General features: G+C 40.9%; 2 protein-coding genes across 6 annotated transcripts in view; both read left to right on the forward strand.

The window, feature by feature from the left end:
- Positions 1–32: 32 nt before the first annotated feature.
- Positions 33–6535, forward strand: EXTL2 (exostosin like glycosyltransferase 2). 2 transcript variants are annotated; one of them, XM_057401953.1, is made up of 5 exons: positions 33–48; positions 1698–1761; positions 3520–3947; positions 5360–5430; positions 6035–6535. In XM_057401953.1, exons 2-5 carry the CDS (start codon positions 1757–1759, stop codon positions 6524–6526), a joined length of 996 nt encoding a protein of 331 aa, XP_057257936.1. In that variant the 5' UTR covers positions 33–48; positions 1698–1756; the 3' UTR covers positions 6527–6535. The 2 variants fall into 2 exon arrangements, with proteins under 2 accessions (XP_057257936.1, XP_057257927.1); XM_057401944.1 differs by lacking the exon at positions 33–48 and having other exon boundaries at positions 1435–1761.
- Positions 6536–11650: 5115 nt separating this feature from the next.
- The window catches only part of CDC14A (cell division cycle 14A), a 58192-nt gene continuing 47099 nt past the window's right edge, over positions 11651–22743 (forward strand). For all 4 annotated transcript variants that reach the window (XM_057401806.1, XM_057401825.1, XM_057401811.1 and 1 more), the window contains exons 1-2: positions 11651–12068; positions 13179–13269. In XM_057401806.1, the coding sequence (XP_057257789.1) occupies positions 11963–12068; positions 13179–13269 (197 nt within the window). In that variant the 5' untranslated portion in view covers positions 11651–11962. The remainder of the gene's footprint in view (positions 12069–13178; positions 13270–22743) is intronic.

Here is a 22743-nt window from a genome sequence, read left to right on the forward strand (position 1 = left end):
GGCCCGCCTGCTGCAGCGCCTCAGGAGGGCTCGGGCGGCCACCCGAACGTGAGCGAACCCGTGCACGGGGGGAGCCGGGCCGGGGGTACCTGTCCGCTTCGGCTGCGCGGGATCGATATGAAATGGTGCCCACGGAGAGGGGGGGACCCACTCAGGACTTGTATTAAAAATACTGTATTTTGACATAGGTCTTGATTTCCATCCGTTCTGGTTTTGGTTTTGTTCTCTACAGGGGGTATTGTAAGAATTTTTTCAAGAGGTCAGTCTTGAACTTCAGTTTCATAATTTAATTGGCAAAACTCATTGGCATTTCTCTGCTGGAAGGTCCATTGAATGCTCGTTCTAAAGGTTTTATATAGGCGTTTATTTTAACTAAAGAATGCATAATAATGTCATCCTTGTCACCATTACAGCTGATCATATGCAACTGAGTACGCACAAGAACGTATGGCAAGCCAAGAAGTCTCATTTCCACAGCAGACATTCATATTTTCACCATGTTTTTAAATCTTTAAATAGTTAATTGTAACAGTAGCATTGGTCAGCATGGCTGCAAGTAGGTGGCACCTAGGGAAAGAGAAGCTAAGGTTCACCTCTCTGAAAGCATGTATGGCCAAGTTCCAGTTTGAGTTTGTATGAGTCAGGTATCAGTGTCTACAGCTTTAAAATGAAGCACCCAAACAAGTGATGAGCTTCTGGAAATAGTTTCTGTGACATCTCCAGCCACACATCAAATAAGTCAGTGGTAAAAAACTCAAATTTGGGATGCCCTGTATGTGTAGATGTACTCAGACTGGTATAGATACAAATTGGCAACTCCATACATATAAGAAACAAGTTGATATAACCTAAACAAGCCACTCTTCTGAAATTTCACGTAGTTAAATTATTTAACAAGCTCAGCAAATCTTTGTTCTCTACGCTTTCATAGTAATGAAATAAAAAATAAAAGCTCCCTATCTTTGTTCAATTAGGATTAAAAGAACAAAAATCCCTCCAACAGCCTAGGAGCCTTGACAGACTCAAGTTTCTTAAGTTGCTGTCCTGCATCTTGTACATTCTTCCTGCTTGTGCTTACACTTGTATTTGTTTTCCCTGCTGCCAAACGGGGTGGGGGGGTGGGGGGGAGAAAAAATGCCATGTCTTAAACCTGTAACAGGACTGGTAAGCTCAGTGGAAGGAGGCTGCCCAGGGCAGTTCTGGAGTCACCATCCCTGCAAGTGTTCACACACCATGTAGACGAGGCCCTCAGTGCCATGGGTTAGTGGTGGCCTTAGTAGTGCTGGGCAACGATTGGACTGAATGAGCATAAAGGGCTTTTCCAACCTGGTTGATTCTGTGATTCCGTGACATCAGGAAGCGGATGAGGCAGAAAATAATTTTATTGGGACTGCTCGCCTGACTGGTAGCTAAATATGTACAGACTGTGAGGTTCCAGAATCCTACTTGTATCTCCATAGTTGACCCTAAGGATGGGGCACACAGACATTCCATTGACGCAGAGCAGCAATTTTACAAGCAGAGAAGTGGGCTGTGCTTTTCTTTGTAACCAACTGGTGTAACAACTTCTTTCTGGAGTGTTCATGGAAAGGCAGAGACAATTATTGAACTGAGGAATGTGTGCTTGTAAAGGAATGCTGGGTAGCATGTGGGTAACTGTTGCTCTTCAGTTATAGAGTCCTTTTAAATTCCAACAGATTAAAAGATCACAAACAACTATCCTGCAAAAACGAGGTGGGGAAACCACTTGGCAATAATGAAGTAAGTTCAAGAGTTTTTTAGACTAAAATTATTTACATTTAGACTAAAATCATTTGCATTTCAAGCATGGTATGTGCACTTTGGAAAACAAATTATCAATATTTCTATGCCAAAACACTGACACTTTCTCAGGAACTATAACTGATGTCCTGGATCACTTAATTTGATCAGAATTCCCTGGTAAAAGCCTAGAAATTCAGCTCTGGGGCACCCAAAGTGAAAAGGACATGGAGCTGCTAGAGCAGATTCAGAGGAGGCCACAGAGATGGTGCGAGCAGCTCTGCTCTGGAGCCGGGCTGAGAGAGCTGGGCTGGTTTAGCCTGGAGAAGAGAAGGCTGCCTAAGGGGAGACCTTAGAGCAGCTCCCAGTGGGGCTTTTTACAAAGGCATGTAGCAACATGACAAGGGGGAATGGGTTTTAGCTGAAAGAAGGGAGATTTATATTAGATATTAGGCAGAAGCTCTTCCCTGTGAGGGTGCTAAGGCGCCGGCACAAGTTGCCCAGAGAAGCTGTGGCTGCCCCATCCCTGGCAGTGTTCAAGGCCAGGTTGGACACAGGGGCTTGGATCAACCTGGCCTAGTGGAAGGTGTCCCTGCCTGTGGCAGGGGGTTGGAACTGCTTTGAGGTCCCTTCAAACCCAAACCAGCCTGTGATTCTATGACATTACTAGTGGAGTAACATGCGTAATATGTATAGAAGAGTTATTTTTTAGAATTAAGATTAAACCACAACAGAATATTACTGTTGTATTCAGTGTATACTCATCTTGTGAGTAAAGGATGAAGAGCATGTGGATGACACATTTGAGGAGCAAACTGGAATGAAGTAGCTGTTGGATCCTGCGAAGTTTACACTTTATAGATGTCTGGAGAACTAGAAGTGCTACCTAAGAGGCATGAACACTTGGACTACCTTTGTAGGAGCTGCCTTTTAAGAGCTCCTGTTCAGTTCCAGAATCAGGAGGATGCAGAAACTCCTGCCTTATGCTGCAGCTTCTCTGCCACTTAGCTGATACATAGCTTCTAGCATCTGGCATTTTCAGTTTCCACTGAGTTCTAGATTTAGCAGAGCAGCTGTTACTGATGTTGCATTCCTACATTATTCCATTTGGCATGTTTCTTTTGCTCCACCTGTGCTACAGCCTCAGTTAGCATGATCAGAATCGTATTTTCCACATTATATGTGGAGCGTATATACAAACTATTGAGTGTCCAACAAACCAGTGATAAAGATTGTTCCTTCCTTGGATGGTGGAGAAAGAAAGACCGTTTTACTTCTTCCTCTCTGCAAGAGCTCTTGAGGACACGCTTTCTCTGCCTTTTGTTTCTCAGCTAAGGCAAGAGCTCCTGCAATTCTGACTTTCTCTACAATTTTGCTTTCTAATTTCAGCTGGATGTATGTATGTAAATAAATGTTCAATCAAAAATGCAGTACTGAGAAAATAAGAGACAGCAATCTAAAGAATTACTCCAGATTCATTTGCACAAAATAATGAAATGTGATGTTAACCAGAAAAGGTGAAAAGCAAATAAACGTAGAAACTGAGTACCAGAAGTATGTGTCTTGATAGTTGAACATAATTGGCTGAATCATTGAATGGCTGTGTTGGAAGGGACCTTAAAGATCAAAAATCCTAAAATCCTCCATATTTATTTACTTAAACAAAAGTCTGTTTAATACTGTGGGAGTTCACTCATGTAAGGGAGATAACTATAAGTGGGATTAATGACTTTTCCTTTCCTGTTACTTGTTTTAAAGGTATTTCCACTTCTGTAAGCTCCCAGGAAGAATTAAGGGAATCCGCCTACTGCGCTTCACTTCAGTGGTGATCATTGTTTTACTTCTTGTGGCAGGTGCTTTGACAGCTTTGCTTCCCAGTATCAAAGATGACAAAATGCCCAATTCGAGAAGGGAACCAAAAACCCAGAGTCAGTCTGCCTTGGATGCATTTACTCTTATTATGCAGACATATAATAGAACAGACTTACTGCTAAAGCTTTTAAATCATTATCAAGCCATCCCCCACCTACATAAAGTAATTGTTGTGTGGAACAACATTGGTGAGAAGATACCAGAGGAAATGTGGAATTCCTTGGGACCTCATCCTGTCCCCGTTGTCTTTAAAGTTCAAACTGTAAATCGCATGAGGAACAGACTCCAGAATTTCCCAGAGCTGGAAACTAAAGGTAATCAGCAGTTCATATTGCTACTATTATTACTATTTGCACACTTAAAAGCTAAATGCTAAAAGGGAGATGGTTTGAGTTTTACTGTATAATAAGCCCATAGATCTGTTGGTCCACTTAATATGGAAGAAAGCTACGTTATGACATCAGATACACACCACCACTACCAGCAGGCTTTCAGTAAAGAGTAAGGAAAAAAAGAGGAATGTCAAATGCATTCACAGGCTTTTTGCAAGGTGTTCTCCATTTCCTTTGTCAGGCAAACACAGCTAGTTCAGCGTCTCTTTACAGAGTAAACTAAAATTCATAGTGCGTGTATTTGCTGAGTCTCTGCATTAATCTGGATTTAAGTCATCTGATAATGACTTCATTTAATCCATTTATTTACAGCTGAGTTCTCAGGCACGTGCTCTTCTGAAATTTCCATCCCTAGCTGTCTGGCTTTCTACCTCAAATTATGGAATCTTTTTAAGAGTATTTTCCCCAGTCTTTTGGCTATTCATCTAAATATTCTTCATAAGCTCTTTGCAGGAGAAGCACAACAATAAATCTGTTTGTTTCAAGTGGAAAAAAAAATCCTGTATGTTCATAGCAGCCTTCCAGTATCTGAAGGGGGCTACAGAGATGCTGGAGAGGGACTCTGCATCAGGCACTGTGGAGAGAGGACAAGGAGTGATGGGTTCAAACTGAAACAGGGGAAGTTCAGGTTAGATCTAAGGCAGAAGTTCTTCCCTGTGAGGGTGCTGAGGCTCTGGCACAGGTTGCCCAAAGAAGTGGTAAATGCTCCATCCCTGGCAGGGTTCAAGGCCAGGTTGGACACAGGGGCTTGGAGCAACCTGCTCTAGTGGAAGGTGTCCCTGCCCATGGCAGGGGGTTGGAACTGGATGATCTTAAGGCCCTTTGCATCCCAAACCAGTCTGGGATCATATGTTTCTATGATTAGTAAAGGCAATTCTGTTTACTGTCCCCTTCCTAATATGACTTGCAAATCAAAAGCCATGACTTCTAGGAAGACACTAGAAACTTCAGCATCCAAAGTGTTTTATTTACTGTAGTAGGGTTTACACTGACTGTAAACTTAAAAAGCTTTAATGTACCTGAAGTTCTGATCTAAGAGTATCTTTCATTTTCCACTTCCTGATAGTCTTTTGCCCAAAATTTAAGGCAAAGATTCTTCTTTATGTAGTTCATGCTATTGAATGTTGCCTGTGCAATTCATTAAGCTTGCTTTGTTAGACCTTGCAAGTAGTGAGGGGATGGGTAAAATTTTATGCTGAGAATCCCTTATAAATCTCATACTCTGAAGAATGGTATCTAACTCCTTTGGTTGCATTTTTATGCAAGATTAGCAGGATCTTAAGTTGTTTAATCTTTTGAGAAGTTAAATGTGGTTTTCTTTCTCCCCTTTTCAGCTGTTTTAATGATGGATGATGATACACTAGTCAGTGCTCATGACCTTACTTTCGCCTTCTCTGTTTGGCAGGTAATGTTTTGCACCTTGTCATGCAGTATTTGAGAGTTACAATTGAGATGAATGGTTTTAAGTAAGAGTAATACCATATCTTCATGCTTTACTACCAGTTTTCTAGCTATACAGCTAGATTTTAGAAGGATTGAAGCACTGAACAGTAGCAATTGCAAAAATATTCAATACTAGCTATACCTGTAATCTGTCTTTCAAATTTGTAACTCTTCTTGTGCAAGAACACCGAAGTTGCTGACTGCTGAATTTATTTAAATTGATAGGAGGCAGCAAACCAAAACTTGTGGGGTTTTTTCATCTCCAAGAGAAATTGTCTATGAAGTTATTTTGAATGCCAATTATACAGCTGCAAATTGTGTGTAGATGTTTCTTGGCACTACATAGCATCAAATGAGGCATATTGTGTCAGTTCTGTGAAACTGTGTTAAATTGCAATGTTTATGCAGATCAAGGGACCATATGCCAACAATTTCATTCTTTCCTGGCAATAATCTTGTGCTCTTCTCATTTCTTTTTTAAAAGCATAAATCTCACTTATGACAATTCTTAACACACATTTCACAGTGTGTTCACTTTAATTGTTTAAATTTATTTTTTCTCTCAGCAATTTCCAGAGCAGATAGTGGGATTTGTCCCTAGGAAGCACATTTCTACTCCTTCAGGTGTATACAGTTACGGCAGCTTCGAGTTGCAGAGCCCTGGATTTGGAAACGGAGATCAGTATTCTATGGTTCTTATCGGCGCAGCATTTTTTCATAGTGGATATTTAGAAGACTTTCAAAGACAGCCAGAAGCAGTTTATGCTTTAATAGATGAAACTCAAAATTGTGATGATATTGCCATGAATTTTCTGGTAGCCAAGCATACTGGGAAACCTTCAGGAGTGTTTGTGAAGCCTGTTGACATCAGGAATTTAGAAAAAGACACTAACAGTGGCTATTCTGGAATGTGGCACCGAGCAGAGCATTTGTTACAGAGATCTTACTGTGTAAATAAACTGGTTAATATTTATGATGGCATGCCTTTAAAATATTCTAATATCATGATTTCTCAGTTTGGTTTTCCTAATTATGCCAATCACAAGAATAAAATGTAAGCCAATGGATTTAAGGGGTTAAAAGTTAAACAATACTCAGTGAATTGTACTGAGTTCAAGGAGAGGAGAAGGTCTGATTACTGCATCTTGGCCATCCTTATTTGTAGCTTCTCAACTTTTTCCACATGGCTTCTTAGTTTTTTTTTTCCTTTCTTACTAATTTTCCAACGTAAATTTTGAGAAAACTTAATATATACTAATGTTTAGCTGTGATAAAATCATCTCATTTCATTAAAACTTGAAAAGCTATTACAATTAATTAGGCCAGTTCTTCAGAAACATGCAGAGAAAAATGCACTCCTACACTTGCAGTGCTTATGTTTAGATTTTTATTTCAATGTTAATCTAGTTAAATGAGGTCTAGGCATATTTTTTATAGTTACATCTTGAGATACTTCCTTGACTTCCCCCTTCTCCTCCTGCTTCCCAGTGAAACTGTAGAAGGGCTACAGTAAACTGTTGGCCAGGCTTCTAGACTCCTGTAAAAAAAACCTATGAAGTTTGTATATATAAACTATTCTGTATTCTGAGATGTTCCTGAAGCTGCTAGCCGGAGAAGAGTACCTCACCTTAATCTCAGATAGTCCTAAAATGGTTGCTTACAGCATCTACTACTGCTGAGATAGTGGAAAATATTTTCTGATGCGGCTTTTTTCCCCATTATTAATTTGCCTAAAGTTGCTGAAACACTACAAGCAGCTGAAAGGTAAAACCTAGCAGCTAGAAATGCAAGAAACATGAATCCATAAAATATGAAACTTTTATAAACAGCCAGAAGAAATTGAGGGGATATTACATGTTAATACTTTCTTTAGTCTTAGTTTTATTTTTATATTTTGCATGTACATTGTTACAAAAATATGCCCAAGAAAAACCTCACTCTTAAAATATGTCTTATTTACCATTGCTAATAAGAGCAGGCTGTTCTACATATATGACAGTGCACCTTTTTTTGTATTACTTGTCTGCTGTTTTTTTAGCTACTCTTTCATAGAATCATAGAATCCCAGACTGGTTTTGGCTGGAAGAGACCTTAAAGCTCATCCAGTTCCACCCCCCCTGCCATGGGCAGGGACACCTCACACTAGAGCAGGTTGCTCCAAGCCCCTGTGTCCAACCTGGCCTTGAACACTGCCAGGGATGGGGCAGCCACAGCTTCTCTGGGGACCCTCTGCCAGCGCCTCACTGCCCTCACAGGGAAGAGCTTCTGCCTTAGATCTAACCTGAACTTCCCCTGTTCCAGTTTTAACCCATCATCCCTTGTCCTGTTGCTACAGTCCCTGATGAACAGTCCCTCTCTGGCATCCACATGAGTATTTACTTACTTTTTGGTTGCTTTCATCTCTGGTTTTGTGGCTATGGCAACAATTACAATGTGCAATGAATGAGTAAAGCATTATTAAAAAAAAAATAAAAATCTTTTAAAGTATCTGACAGGGCTGGACTGTTACGAGTCTCTGATTTCCCTGGCCTCATCTATAGGAAGAAACAGAGCTATTATTAACAGCTTTTGTTAGATTGGGATGCTGTAGTTCTGCAACCAGTGTGTTGACAAAGATTGGACAGACCTTTTCTATTGAAGTTACACTTATTTTTGTGGTATGGAGGAAAGAAAATAGATTTTCTTGGATCACAGAAAAGAATCAAATCTGGCATCCAAAGTAGATATAGTTTCATTTGCATCAGCTTTTAATTGATTCTTAATACCAGTTCAAAGGTATCTATGGGCAATCATTAACACCTAATACCAAGTACGCAAATAGCATCTGCACAAAATGGGTGTATCATTTTTTCAGTTTTTGTAATGTTAGCTGACAAAAAGTGGTTGAAAAATGTGACAAATTCTTTACAGCTGGGCTGATTCTGGATGTAAGTCTTTGGGGGAATGGAGAATTCTTTTGCCACCTTCTATCAGTGTTAAAGGATTTTGTTTCTGTTCAGTGAAGTCTTCCTAGTACTTTTGTAAGATTTAAAGGGCAAAATCTTAACATGACAGTGTAAAGTCTGCTTAATTTTACTTTAATAGTGAAAAGTAGATTTTAATTACTGTGCTGTAGTGATAAGTAGTAATCAAGCAGGTCTGCAATCTTTCCAGAAATGCAGCTTTCCTCATGGCAGTTTACTGCGTTTCATTTACTCACTGATGTGTAATCTCTGTTCTTTGCAGTATCAACTAGAATTGTTAAGGCTCACAGGTGTTGTTTACCTTACTTTTAAAAAGAGTGAAATGAACTGGCAGCTCAGCCAAGTCTCACTATTGGCTTCTTTGCTGGGGAGGAGTTGGTTTGGGTTGTATCCTGGGTTCAGCGACAAGGTGGGATTACTTTTTGTTTTTCTGTATCAGTGAATTAATAGAACAAGATTTTGTTATACTGTTAAATTTAATTTGTACCATTGTCAAATAAAATATGTAAACCAGATTGGTTTCAGTGTTAGATGTCTAAAGTAAGCTCACAGTTTGCATACAGATGAGCAGCACCAAGATTTCATTTTTTAAAAAAACATGTACTTATTGGCATTTACATTCTCTTAATTTTGGTAAGGCCTAAATTAATGAGAAAATAAACTGAGGGAGAAAAGCCACCAAAAACCACAGCTTTAAGCAGTTAGTTAGACCTAGATAGCAAAAGAAAATTTGAAGATATGATTTCATCTCTGGATTCATTGTGCTTAGGAACCAAAAGGGTTTTGTTTATTTTTTAAAGGCTGACAACTTTTTATACCTTGATGGCTACCAAAATTCCTTAGGATTCGTTAATAAAATATATTACTGAGGATTTATACTTTTAACAAAATAATATGTATGTGCTGATTTCTTCTGAGAGATTAGATGTCATTTGGAAGTGTTTTACAGTCTAAACAGATTCATCACCACCTCTGAATGTTCTATAGAAATTAATGTTTAGGAACACAGGCCTTTAAAAATGGCATCTAAAAGATATTTAAAAAATTCTTGTTGAAAACTTCAGGATATAGTCTTAAAATGATGCAACAGGACTACAAGAAAATTACTTCTTTAAATGCAGCTTAAAAAACGCCACAAGATGTCACTGTAGCCTTGGTATTTGGTACCATTAAATGTTAAAAATAGTAATTGAAATTTATTAAAATCAACAAAACTATATGAGGTGAGAACATTCCTAAAGCTAGCATTTTGCAAGGTGAGCTGCATTAGATAATCATACTAAAAGCTATGAGATATAACCCTGGAACTGAAAAAACATGGAGGTTATTTTGTGCATATTTTTACAGGGGAGAAAGATTATTTTAAGTACTTTTTATGCTTACAAAGGTTCCAGCTAAGTGCCACACAAGAACTGCTATGTAACGAAACCAATACTTGTAATTTTTACAAAAGGTATATAAGTGGTATACAAATAACATTTGACAGTGGGGTTCAGTTTCTAGACACCTTTGCCTCCTAGATTTACTAGCCTAGCTAGAGGGACTTACAAATAATAGGCTTTAACACAAACTAGGTATCTAGGGATTCTGGATCCTGGATAGCTAGCCTGCTACACTGCTCCATCTTTGCTTCTGTTGCCCAAGATAGCTTTGTTAAAGCTAATTTGAGTATACTCATTCAAACACCCCTGCAGCAGAGTGCAGCACAGACTTAGAAATGTGTGTTACATTGAACTGTAGTGAAAGTTTGAGTAAAAAAAGGCTGTTAAAAACAATGGTTCTGGAGAAAATACATTGATACCTCTTTTCTTACTGAGGATATGTTACCCCTTAGAAAATTGCTTACAAATAAAATTTAAATATTTAATTAAGGGTTAGCTATAAATGTAAGCAATCTCAAGCAATCCAGGAAAAGATAAGCACATCGATTTCCATAAAGAGCAAATAGCCCCCAACAACCTTTATTTAATCTCCTGGTACAGAAGACTGTGCTCTTAGTCTTGCAAGCATCTTGTATGGAATAGTACTTAACTTCTGAGAAAAATGTTTCTTACGTAAATTCGCAGGACCAGGCCCAAACAGGCATACTTAGGAATACTAGTTCTGGAGTTATGAAAAACGGGGGCAAAAAAGAGCCATTTGAGAACACAGGTACACATTATTGGAACAAACACAGAAAATAAATAAGCAACTACAACTGCATGAGAAGTATTTTCTGTAGTACTTCAGTGTATTTATAAGGCCTTAAAGAGCATCCATTGCTTATGGCACTTGCATTTAGCCTCATCTACAAACAACTTAGAATCAATTATATGAACTGGTAATTATGGGAGCTTATTTACAGTGTTTGGAAAACATGGTGATAATAACATGAACCTCAGGGCTGCATGTTACTTTCCATTGCATGTTTTTTAAGGTGTTTCAAGGATGGTTTTTGTTTGGTTTGGTTAGTTGTAACAATGAGATGGACAGCCTGCCCTGCTTGGCACTCGGCAATTCTTTCGAAAAAGGAAGTTGGTAGAAAAAAGGCATTTCTAACATTTTCAACACTCCTGTTTGTTTGGCAGAAAGTTAATCGCAGACTACAAACTAATTCAGCTTTTGCAAATGAACCACCAGAAAATCAATCTTTAACTTAAGGGACAAAAAAAAAAAACAAAGAAGAAGAAGAAAAGGGAAAGTAGTTTTGTGTAGTTTAACCAGTGTCTTTGAAACGCTTTAAGAAGCTCTCCCTTGCCCAGCGGCCGCCAAGTGACTGGCTGCCTATGGCTAGGAGGCTCCAGAACTCGGCTGAGGAGAACCCCGCTCGAGGGCACGTCACCAGGCACCGCTCTCTCATTGGTTGGAGAGATAGGAAGGCGGCTTTTGATTGGCGAGTCACCTTGTCAATCCACCGAAAAGGTGGTGCACACCCTGCCGGGCCGGGCCGGGCCGGGCCCGGCCCCAGCGCATACAAGTGTCCCAGAGAGGGAAACGTACTAGCGCTGCCCCCGCCGCCCCTTCCCGGAGGTGCTAGCCCCGCCTCAGGCCCTGCGAGCTGTACTTCTGCCTCTGCAGGGCGTTTGCCTCGGGCTGCGGGGTCGCGCAGAGGGTCCCGGTGCCCCGGGAAGTGCGAGTGGGCGGAGGGCGGAGCCGCGCCGGGCGGTGAGGTTCTGTGAGGTGGAGGGCGTGGCGGCCGGGCGGACGCGGAGAGCGAAGGAGCGAGGGCGGGACGGAGAAGGAGGAGGGCTGGTCACTGGCGCGGCTCGGCCTCGGGCCGGGCGAGACAAAGGCTCGTAGCGAGGTTGCTAGCGCGCCGCCGGTCGCCTGGTAACCGCCTGCTGCCTCTTTATCCGGGGGCGTTTCCGCGCCGCGGGCGGGGCGGAGTTGAAGTCTCTGCGGCCGCTAGCCGTGTCCCGGAGCTAGTGCTCGTCTCTGCTCTTGCTCCTATGCGGGCTGCGGCAGCGGCGCTTCCCGCGGCGTGGCCCCCGGCAAGGGGGCGGCCCCTCCGGGCATTGGGTCGCTTCCCAGAGAGCGCGTCCCGGCCCCGCCATGAGTTCGGAGCCTCCCCGCGCCTCGCTGCTCCGCGCCCTGTTTAAGATGGAGCCGGCGGCAGCCGCCTCTGAAGTACTTGGGGGAGCCTCGGAGTTCATGAAAGGTGAGAACGGGCCGGGGAGCTCTCCCCGTCCCCTGCCCGCGGGGGTGCCGCTCGCCGGAGCTTCCCTCGGGAAGGAGGCTCGCTGGCTTTTTTCCCCTTCCCCGCATCTCTCTCCTAGCTCCCTGCGCTTTTGCTGCGTGCCCGGGTCGGCTTCGGCCCCTTTCGCCTTGCGGTTTTCGTGAGCTGCCGGCCCCACGGCCGCCGCGGGGCACGCCTAAGCGGTTCCTTCCTGCTGTCTTTTCCGGTGAGAAGCGGGGCCGGCACCTGTTGCGATGTGTGGTTGTGTTGTGGGTCAGAAATCTCAGCCTTTCTGCACCGAGGGGTGTCCGGCCGGGCTGAGCGGGTGCTCGCACCCCCGCCGCCGCTCTTCGCAGGAGAAAAAAGATCATGGAGTTCACGAGGTTGGAAAAACCCTTTAAGCCCATCCAGTTCAACTGTTTCCCAGCACTGCCAAGGCCACCACTAACCCATGGCACTGAGGCCTCGTCTCCACGGTGTGTGAACACTTGCAGGGACGGTGACTCCAGCACTGCCCTGGGCAGCCTGTTCCAACGCCTGAGCACCCTCTGGGGAAGGAATTGTTCCTCAGCTCCATCTAAACCTGCCCTGGTGCAGCTTGAAGCCGTTTCCTCTTGTCCCATCCCTTGTTCCTTGGGAGCAGAGCCCAGCCCCTCCTGGCTCCATCCTCCTGTCAGGCAGTTGTAGGGAGCAATCAGGTCCCCCCTGAGCCTTCTCCAGACTGAGCCCCCCCAGGTCTCTCAGCCATTCCCCATCACACTTGTGCTGCAGGCCCTGCACCAGCTCCTTTGCCCTTCTCTGGCCCTGCTCCAGCACCTCAATGTCTGTCTTGTAGTGAGGGGCCCAGAGCTGAACACAGGATTTGATGTGCAGCCTCACCAGTGCCCAGTGCAGGGGCACAGTCCCTGCCCTGGCCTTGCTGCCACACTGGTGCTGATACAGGCCACGATGCTGGTTTCTTCCTGGATGCCTGGGCCAAGAAATGGCTCAGCTCTGCCTGTTGCGTGGTGGGGCAGGACAGGGCTGCGGGGTGCAGTGGAGAAATGCTGAGCTGCTTGGTCTACCCTGTGACGCTGCCCTTGTCTTTTTCAGATCGGCTGTACTTTGCTACTTTGAGGAATAAACCAAAAAGTACCGCAAATACCCACTACTTCTGTACCGATGAGGAACTGGTCTATGAAAAGTAAGTGTTGTGATCTGTTGTGTTTTGCCTGTTCCAAGTGATCACTTGAGATTCTTCTCAGAACACTTGAGTGCTCTATAGAATGTTCTTGCCCCACTTGGCTACTTGCACATAGCATGAGTATGAAGTTATCCTGAATATGTTTAGACACTAGCTGAGACTAGTTTAACAAGATTATTATGTTAAAAAACACAAAACCAGCTACAAGGCCAGTTAAATGGCTTAAATGTGGTTGGGCCTAGGGGAAGGATCTCTAAGCTTTGTAAGATTTGTTTATAAGGTGGGGGAGATCTCTTAAGACTAATTATGTTTTATTAAATGGTGTCTTAAATAGAAGACTGTTGTTTGGTGTGAATGGATGAAACAATAGTTTGTTTTGTGTGCGTTTTCCTGTGTAGAGAGTATGAGATGTTTGTCTTTTATACAGTATCATAAGAATGCAAAACTTAAATGTGCATTTGAAGAAATCTGCAACTTTTATTTAGAAGTTTGTAGAAGTTTTTGATATGATACTTCCTGTTGGCTTTTGTAGAACAGTAGAGAAAGTATTTCCCTGAAGTAAAAGCTTCATGTGTTTAGAAGATGATGAAAGCACACAGAAGGCCAAAAGTTAAATTGGCTATAGTTTGAACACTGTTAAAGGACATAAAATACACTAAACAAAGTAATTGCTGTGGTTAAATAGTGGCTGCTCTACGCTGTGTTCCCAGATCATCTGTTTCACATGTGATTGTGTATCTAGCCACTTGACAAGGGGTTTGCTCCAGAATTGAAACAAAAAATGTGGTCTTATTTTAAATAGAACTGTCCATATGAGTTGAAGAACTTGTGAGCATCAACCATTCTTCCTTCCCTTCTCCAGTGGCTTCAATGCTGCTTCTGTGAAGCTGTAAACTAGTCTTACATTGTTTCTAGCTTGCTTTCTATGCACAGCTTGCAGTTTTAGGTCTTCCTATCTACACATGTTTTGAGTCTTCATTATCTTAAGTTTTGTGTCTTCTAGTGAAGCTCCCAATGATTCACTCCCAAAGTTGACTTTTGTAATTACCTGCTTTGGTTGGGAGTAGGTTCTGTAATGATCATTAACTTACTCACATTGGAAGGGACCTCAGGAGTACCCTGAGGCAAGACTGACCTGATATCAAAAGCAGAAAAGCAGAATTCAACTGGGAAGGCCCTGAGCAATTTGCATTACATTAATATGTTCCACTTTCTTTAATGAAAGTAAAATTGGATCTCGTATCTCTAAGACTTCTGTGTTATGCTTGACCTGAGGAGTATTGTTTCTAATTCTTAATATGCTTCAAGTAAGGGTGAATGAATCTTGTGTGCAATTTGATCTTGGGGGTGGGAAGGTGGAGCAGTTCTGCACTGTTTGTTACAGATGATTGTACGAACCAAGGACTGTAGCTGGGGTATTTTGTATGAGGACACTATCATATTTAAAACAAAAACAGCTGAGAAATTTGGGGGGAGGGAGAGGGAAGATGTGAAAAGGAAATTCAGTAAGTATACTCCTTAACCCAATTACCTGTTAACCACATACCAAGGTCTAATTAGACACCAGGTAGAATTACGAGGTAATGGGAGGAAGTAAGGTTTCCTTTATCTTTTAGGGCACACCTAAAGATTTTGGATATGTAACTTGCAATGTGTTTTCTGAATGGGTAGGTCCTAATCTAACTGGCCTTTTTTCAAGGCATCATCCTCTGTCTGATACCATAGTAGTACACTCCCTTTTATGCTCTCAGAATTCTAAAACATGAGGTACAAATTAAGTGCCGGTTACTAGGTGAGTTTTCTGTAATAACCTAACTCCGTTATGTAACACTGCTAAACTTTCCCCTGGTATTTGTATTTCAGCACCCATCACTATCAGTGTTTGCAGTATTTGGTAGTAAAACCATGCCAGTTCTCCTGTTTTTGATGTCAGCCTGTTAGGTTTCACAGGCTGTACAGCAAGTGAGGGGCCTGACATCAGGGGCTGTCTGTAAGTAGTGGTGGAGTGTAACTTTGATACACCAGATCAGATGTGCTGCTCATTCCCTCAGAAATGCAGCCTTCTTTCTCACAGTGATCAGAAATACTTGCAGCATGATAGCAAAGTAACTACTTGGAAGTGAGTTCTGAAGTGCTATATCTCAGAACAGTGGTTTCCAGAGCCTTCATTCTTGCCTGTCAGAATTTCATGAGCACTTCTGCTTTTTAATCAAATGAGTTTTTCAGATTGTTACAAGGAGGAGGAGATGTCTACTCAGGGACACAATCCTAAGTGCCTGTGAGGCACACAACTAATTTTGTTAATACAACTGTTTATTTATTTAGATATACATCCTTCAAGTGACAAGACAAAAATACTTCATTGTGCATGGAAGTAAACAGCTTTGGGCTGTTACTCTGTTAACTTTAGCGATAACTCCTAAGTATGAAGTGCTAGAGGAAGTTATTTAGCTGACTTTACTGAGGTGTCTGTTTGCCTTCACTTCAGTGATATGTGATCTTGAAAACCATAGGTTCAGGGTTGTCAGATTACAGAGAGTGTGTTACTGGCTCACATAGTACTTAGAATCTCACTGCCTTGCTTCCCTTGTTTTCCTCACTCTTGAAGAGGCATCAGGAAGTAATAGTGTACATTAATAGTATACCCCATTTATTAAACAAAGCAGCTGTTGTGCTGGGTCGAAGCTTTGGTCTGATAAATGCTGACGTGCTCTTGCAGTTTGTCACGTGGTTTAGCACCAAGTTGTACACAAGGTGTGTTTACGTAAAAGCTGGAGCACTTTAGCCTTCAGTTTCACTTGCAGTTGTCAGCTGTTCTCATGAATTCGTAACTGTCTCAGTTAAACATTCACACTTTTAAAAATAATAAAGATAGGCTTAAATGCTTTTAAGAACATCTCAAATGCTGGGTGACTAGGAACTCACTACTAGAACTGTCACTGTCATAGTTAAATGTACTGCAATTTAACCTTGAACCTATTATGCTAGGGAAATGGTATGTAAATTCCTCAGTTGATGGTATGTAAATTCCTTGGTTGAGGGAACAAGAAACCTGAATGAATCTATCCAATTCTGAATTCTCTTTTTCTTGATTGTTCTGTTTCTGTAAGATTTTGTCAGTTTCTTTCTGAGACTCGGAGGTCCCTCCTGAGAAAGGGACTGTAAGGGAATACAGTCTTTCAGGGTAATGCAGTGCAGGTAAAATAATATTTTGGGAAAATGAAGTTAGTGCGAAATAATCCAGACTGATGAAGGCTGTCAGTTGGCAAATAGACAAGCCTTGCCTTGGCAAGACCTCAATTAATGAGTTAGGCACTAGTAAGCAGCTTTTTATTCTCTAAGAATAGCTTCTTTCATGTTTCACCTTTCAGTAAACAGGTCTGGGTTGAGCATACCACACTTGACTGGTTAACTCAGCTTTCATGTTTTTGTCAAAGCAACCTTTTATGTCCTTTTTGTTGTTGAGTAGTTTTCTCAAACAAAATTAAATTTAGATGATGAGAAACAGGAGTCTCTTACTGATAAATTATAATGGCAGTTTTCATAAATTCTACTGTTTTCAATCACTTGTTCTGACTTTGGATCTCTTGTGTAAACAGCTTTTGCAGATCTAGTCTGACATGTGAGCAGCTGTAAAATTAATGCTATGTTCTCTGTACATCCTGTTTTACACTAGCGCTTTCATTCAAGTCATAGTATGTTACTTGTCTGTTCCACAGTAGTCTTAATGTTAGCTGCTGCTTTCAGTTCAAGGAGCAGTAGAGTAAAACCCTTAAATGCTTAGCTACAGCACTATTAAATGAGCACTGTTTGGACTTTGATTTGTAGGGCCTGTTTCCTTTGCTGTGTGTGTATATGCAAAGAAGCAGTTTCCCTCCTATGAGAAGAGTAGGGGTTAACTTGTTTGTTTTTACTTTGGCTAAATGCTGCTTTTCTGTGGCTATCCAGTAACAGTACTTGCATACAAAACCTGAACTTCTCCATTGTTCTGTGGCTTATATCATTTGAAAGGAAAAAGAAAACTTGAACTTAGCCTTGTTACAACAAGCAGCTATCACTTCACACAGAGAACAGGGAGTTCCTTGTCCACATCAGTAGCTTTTTGGATGTGACTGTTGAACAAGATAAGTTAATAACTTAAAGTCCACAAAAAAAAGGAGATTTTCCAAATTATAACTTCTATCTATGTAAATGTCAAAACAGAGCAGGAAAACCTGCTGATACCAGCTTTTGTATGTCTAACTTTTACATATGAATGTTAAGAATAGTACTGTGGCTTTATTTTGCTTTCCATTGTAAAACAAGAGATTTTAAGTTCACTGCAAACAAGAAATTCGGAAGATCTAAGAAGTGAGAATGTAATTCCTTTTTCCTCCAGACATGAACTACTGACATAATTTTATGCTTGAAAATTGAAAACTACTATCCTTTAACACCTATGGTATTGTCTTAAATCCGATAGTTCCATAAGTTCTGTATCCACAGATTGCTTTACCATATCTGTTTTCACTTCTTTGTATGGGGAAAAAAAAAAAAGCAGTCACACAAAGTATTGAGGAATTTTTCTCTTTGCAGTAGAAGGACAGCAGGATTAAAAAAAAAAGAAAATCTGTTTTCTAGGCTCCAGTTTTATACTGGGTGGGAGCATAGCTTGATATAGGAAACCCCTTATGAGAAACTTTATGGGAGAGCCTCTTCACTGACAGTTTGTTCCTGACATCAAGGAGCATTGTATCAAAAATGCGTATATCTGGAATAGCTATTTATCTATAATTTGGATTTGTGTTCTTGTTGAAGAGTTGTAATCTTAAGGATTTGAAACATTCAAGGGGAAATGGAGTAGCCGGTGTTTTAGGTAGTCCAGAGCCTCTACGTTATTCTTGCCTTCAGGTGAAAGCAGTAAGGTGATGTATCATTTCTAGCCTTAGACTTGCTGTATCACCCTTTGTCTATTCAGAAGTGTGCAATCCCTAAGTAGTATTAAGCGTTAGGGATCATGTCTCAGTCCAGATAAGAAAGCTCCTATCAATTCATGTGTTACTGTAATTGGTGGGGCTAGAGCAGGGAGACACTCCAGTGGGCATCCCACTTTTCTTCATGCACTTGAGAAGCAGGAAGGAGAAACACACTCTAGGAAACGGGAGTTGGAGGAAGAAGATGGAGTAGCCAAGGTTTCCTGACTGGCAGTTAGGTTGTAGTGAGTGTGCGGGGTGATCCTCTTGGCTTTCATCCGGAAGTTTTAGTGGATGGACACGTGTTCAGCTTATGATTTGAAGCATTTATCTGGAGCAGCCAGTTGGGTGCTTCTGCAGTAGCTGATTCTTGTGGCTTAATGGCTAGTTAGAGTGCATACAGCAAGGGCCTTCACAGTGCAGTGACCCAAATGTTGTTCAACCCAGCCCAGGTAAGGGGCAGAGAAAAGCAAGTGGAAAATGTTGTTTTTTTTCCTAATTTCTGGATCTTTGTAAAATGTTACAAAATTAGTGTAGTTTTGCAGTTAGGAAACTGCGTTTCTACTAGTTCCTGGGGTTGTTGTGATTAATCTTTTGGTTTGATCACTTGCAAGCTTGGGATGCTCCTGTTTTGGCAGAAAAATGACTTTATATGGTTGCTAGTTCCCAAGAAGGCATGCTTCCTACTTAAAGGAGTAGTTGTACCAGTACTCTAGAAAATGATTGCAATTGTTAAACTGTGCCTCTTTTCAAGTTACTAAGCCAATAACTGGCTAAGCTGCCATGCAAGTAATATCCCCCCTAAGATTTACTACATTGTTAGAACTGACTTGGTGGATCTGTCCTAGTTGTTGCACCTCCCCCTCCCAATATGGTAATTATGCTTTGGACCATATTTAAGCTATTGGAAATGCCTGCAGCTCAGTAAGGATGCATGCACAGCCTCGTTCAGTGTGGCAATAACCCTGAGCTTCTGTCACAAATAGCCCTGAAATAGCTTTTCAGATAGCAATCTCCTTTCCTTTCATCCATTCCTTTGCTGTATCACAAAAGCATATGTGAATGACAGTATAAAACTACTGATCTGGTGTATTCATCTGTGGGAAAAGGTATCAGGCTTCTGGAGTAAAGTCTAAGCAGTGTGATTTGTCTTTGCAGGATAACTTGCTACCCTGGCCATAGGTAGGCTGTGATGATAATGGAGGTTAGCAATTCATTTCAGAGTCTGCCAGGCTGTAGTATTGATTCACTGACCATAACCAGGCTTCATTCAGTACTTCAAGATACGAAAGCTATTTCATTCTTCTGCTGTACCAGGGTCAGTGGTATTCAAATGCTTAGTAAGAAGTGGTTTTGACATTCAAAAGAGGTTCCCAAGGCTTGAACTGACTCATGGCACCTTCACGTGGCAACCAATGGAACTACAGTTGGCAATGATGAGTCGCTCTCCTAGAGAGTTGTGTATTACATTCCTCTCACCATTAATTTTCCTGGAAGAATGGATAGTTACTCTTTTCATGACAGAGTAGACCAGTGAGCTCTTTATGAGCTGGTCTTTCTAGGTGGATGACCATTCCTATGATACAACACAGCAAATACCTTGGATCTGATGCTTTAAGAACCCATAGGGATGAGAAGTTCTAGGAAAACACAGGTACAAGAAATGCATTCTGCTGCTTCCAGGTAGCATTGTGATAGTATTCTTGAAGTATTTAAATATCCCTTCGCATATCCTGGAGTTCTGCTACTTCTTAGCTTGAGAAGCATAAGGACAACATGTTTCCATGGGATGAAGGTGAAGAATAATTTAAGATATCATCTAAGTAGTTGATGAAAACAAAATATAATTAAATGTAGATTAATACCATACTTGCCTTCTGATCCTCATAGCTGGTTCCCACCTCCATGGTAAATGATTGCCTCTCTTAACTGGCTAAAATGTTTATTAGAACATCTAGATCCAAAGAAAGTCTTATTAACTGAAAGAGCTGGAAATAAAGTATTTTAATTGTTATCAAACACTAAGATTAATCGCTTATGTTTTTTATCTTCAGCTTTTGCCAGATAAAATTCTGTAGTCAGATGATGACTTGGTGTATCATTTCTTCCCTGTTCCCTGCAGCTCCTGTTTCCCAGCTTCCATTTATGTTTAACTCTCTGTCAAAATCCTGTTCTTAAGAAGAAAATCCTCTGTGTGAGTCAGGATTAAGTGTTTCTAGATCAAGTACAGAAATGGCCTGTTATACTAAAAGTAATGAGTTGAAACATGTCAGAAACTTTAGTTCTAAGGATATAAGTTTAAGAAGGGTTTTGTAGCTTGGAGTTCACTGACTTCAGTACAGAGCCTTGTATTATCTTTCGGAGAGCTCCTTGATTTGGAGGTTTGTAAGGCAGTTGTTTTACTTAGCCCCATTAAAAAAAAGGACATTCAAGCTTATTCCAATTTAGGGATATTAAGTGAGGAAAGTTAAAATTATACGTATAACAAATAACCTTTGTCTCTAACATCAATAAAGTCAGTGGCTGGTTTATAGTGCCTATATGGTGTTATATAAATAACTTGGGAATTGCCAGTGTTTATGTGTGACCAGAAGTGCCTTTCCTTTATAATTGTGTTTGGATTCTAAGAAACATCTTGTTTCTGCAGCACAGGCAAACAGTGGTAGTACCAGGGTGAGAAAAACTGATACTTCTTCTCCCTTTCCCCCCTTAAGAGCCATCATAGCATACTTTAATGGTAATGAGTGATGAACAAAGTCAGCCTAAGATACTGGCTTGGTGGCTGAGAGAATCTGAGGAGCTTTATTTTGTAGAAATAAAATTCTTTCATGGATACACTCAGATGTATTTTATCCTTATCCCCACCAATATAGTATATAATTTGTCTGTTGTGGATAAATTGGTTTGTAATTTAATTTTCATGCGCTTTTCCTACACTTTACTTTGAGTTTAATCATGTGGAAAAGTAGAAGTGAGTATCTGACTTCATGGAGATGTAGCTGTAGCAAATGAACTTACTATCCTAAATCGTGGTTGTAGTTCTTCAGTGCTTTATGTGAACTGTGTGTTCAGTTCTGTCTTTGAGTTACTTTGCTTACACCAGTTCTAAAAGTATTCTCTATTTTAGTAACTATCCTATTCCATACTTTCTCACAATACTTTTGAAAGTATTTTTCACAAAATAACCTTAAAATCCCAAATTTTACTCTTTCCTCATATATTTAAGTGAAAGAATAAAGTTAATGGAACAAGATAGAGCTGTTTTTTTGCTTTAGAGAAGGTGTTAGTGCAGCAGAATGGGAAGAGATGTTAATATGTCTTCTATATGGCTTCTCTAGAATCTACAATCACTGGTGTTGTTAGACCTCCAACTTTAACTTCTGTGCTGTAACTTACACTTGTCCTTCTTAGACAGTTGAGTTTCATCTCATCCTTTTCATCTCTATTAAAAATTGCACAGGTAACTTTTGCCTATATATAGCATACTTATCTAAGAAAAGATGAGGAATCCCAAGGTTCAACCCTGCTTTACTGCCACTGCAATTTGCCTGTGAGATGGTTAATGTCTGTGCAATCTACAAATAAAGTCCTAATAGCTGGACAGCTTAGTCTTTGACCCAGCTAATGGACTTCTGTAATTAAGCATTGTGTTATAATATTCTGTACTGAAGGGTTGAACTGAACCTTAAGAAACACTTCTGTTGTTGTAAACCAGATGATAATGAAATAGCATTGGGTGTGACAGGCAGCCTATTCATCCTAGACAGTGATCAGGCTAATGCCGTTGTCTCTTTGCACTGGGTTTAGCTTTTTTGTTTGTGAGAATGTGGGAAGGAGTATATTAGTAAAGTTATAAGTACCTAAAAGATCAGAAACTTCTACTTGTGACCACTTAGAATAGCAGAATGACTGCAGCTGGAAGGTGCCTCTGGACAGGAGATCTCTAATCCAGACCCTGGGCTCAAAGCAAGCTCAACAAGAGTGTATTGCTCAGAGCCTTGAGCAATTGGTTTGTGATTCTGCAGCCTCTCTAAGGGGTGTCTTCCCAATGTGTGACTGCCCTCAAAGTAAAGGTCTTCTCCTTAGTTAACTGGAACATAATTAATTTTCCTGAGAAAATAAACTTTCTGGTACGGGGAAGAAAACTTGAATGGTACTACCACCTATTCTGTCATCTGATTTCAGGAAGTTTTCACTCCTTCGAAGTTTAGAATTTGTAGAACATAGTCACATATTTCCTTTGTCATTCCCCAAGTAACACATTCAGATGGCTTGTTTTGTTTGTTGGTAGGCAAGAAGTGTCCTTTCTCCTTTATCAAAAGACTAAGGGCAGTGCAGATTAAAGCAGTCTTAGTCTGTTCTCACTGGGATATATAATGTATGCATCAACAAATTTTCATAGAGCATCAAGATAAAGACTTCTATACACAACAAGAAAAACTGTTTGAGAAAGCTTACAACTTAAATTATGAGTGGTTTTGCACAACAGGAGGTGAGGAGAAAAAGCTCCAGAAAATGTCAT

The sequence above is a fragment of the Pezoporus wallicus genome, unplaced genomic scaffold, assembly GCF_028554395.1.
Source record: "Pezoporus wallicus isolate ANWC-B61680 ecotype Strahan unplaced genomic scaffold, APGP_CSIRO_Pwel_v1 contig_3489, whole genome shotgun sequence".
Lineage (NCBI taxonomy): Eukaryota > Metazoa > Chordata > Aves > Psittaciformes > Psittacidae > Pezoporus > Pezoporus wallicus.

Bases quoted from the DNA above. Each gene is read 5' to 3' on its own strand.
- EXTL2 (XM_057401953.1), top strand. The intron at 3,948-5,359 runs GTAATCAGCAGT...TCCCCTTTTCAG, and splicing joins CCCAGAGCTGGAAACTAAAG to CTGTTTTAATGATGGATGAT. The intron at 5,431-6,034 runs GTAATGTTTTGC...TTTTTCTCTCAG, and splicing joins TCGCCTTCTCTGTTTGGCAG to CAATTTCCAGAGCAGATAGT.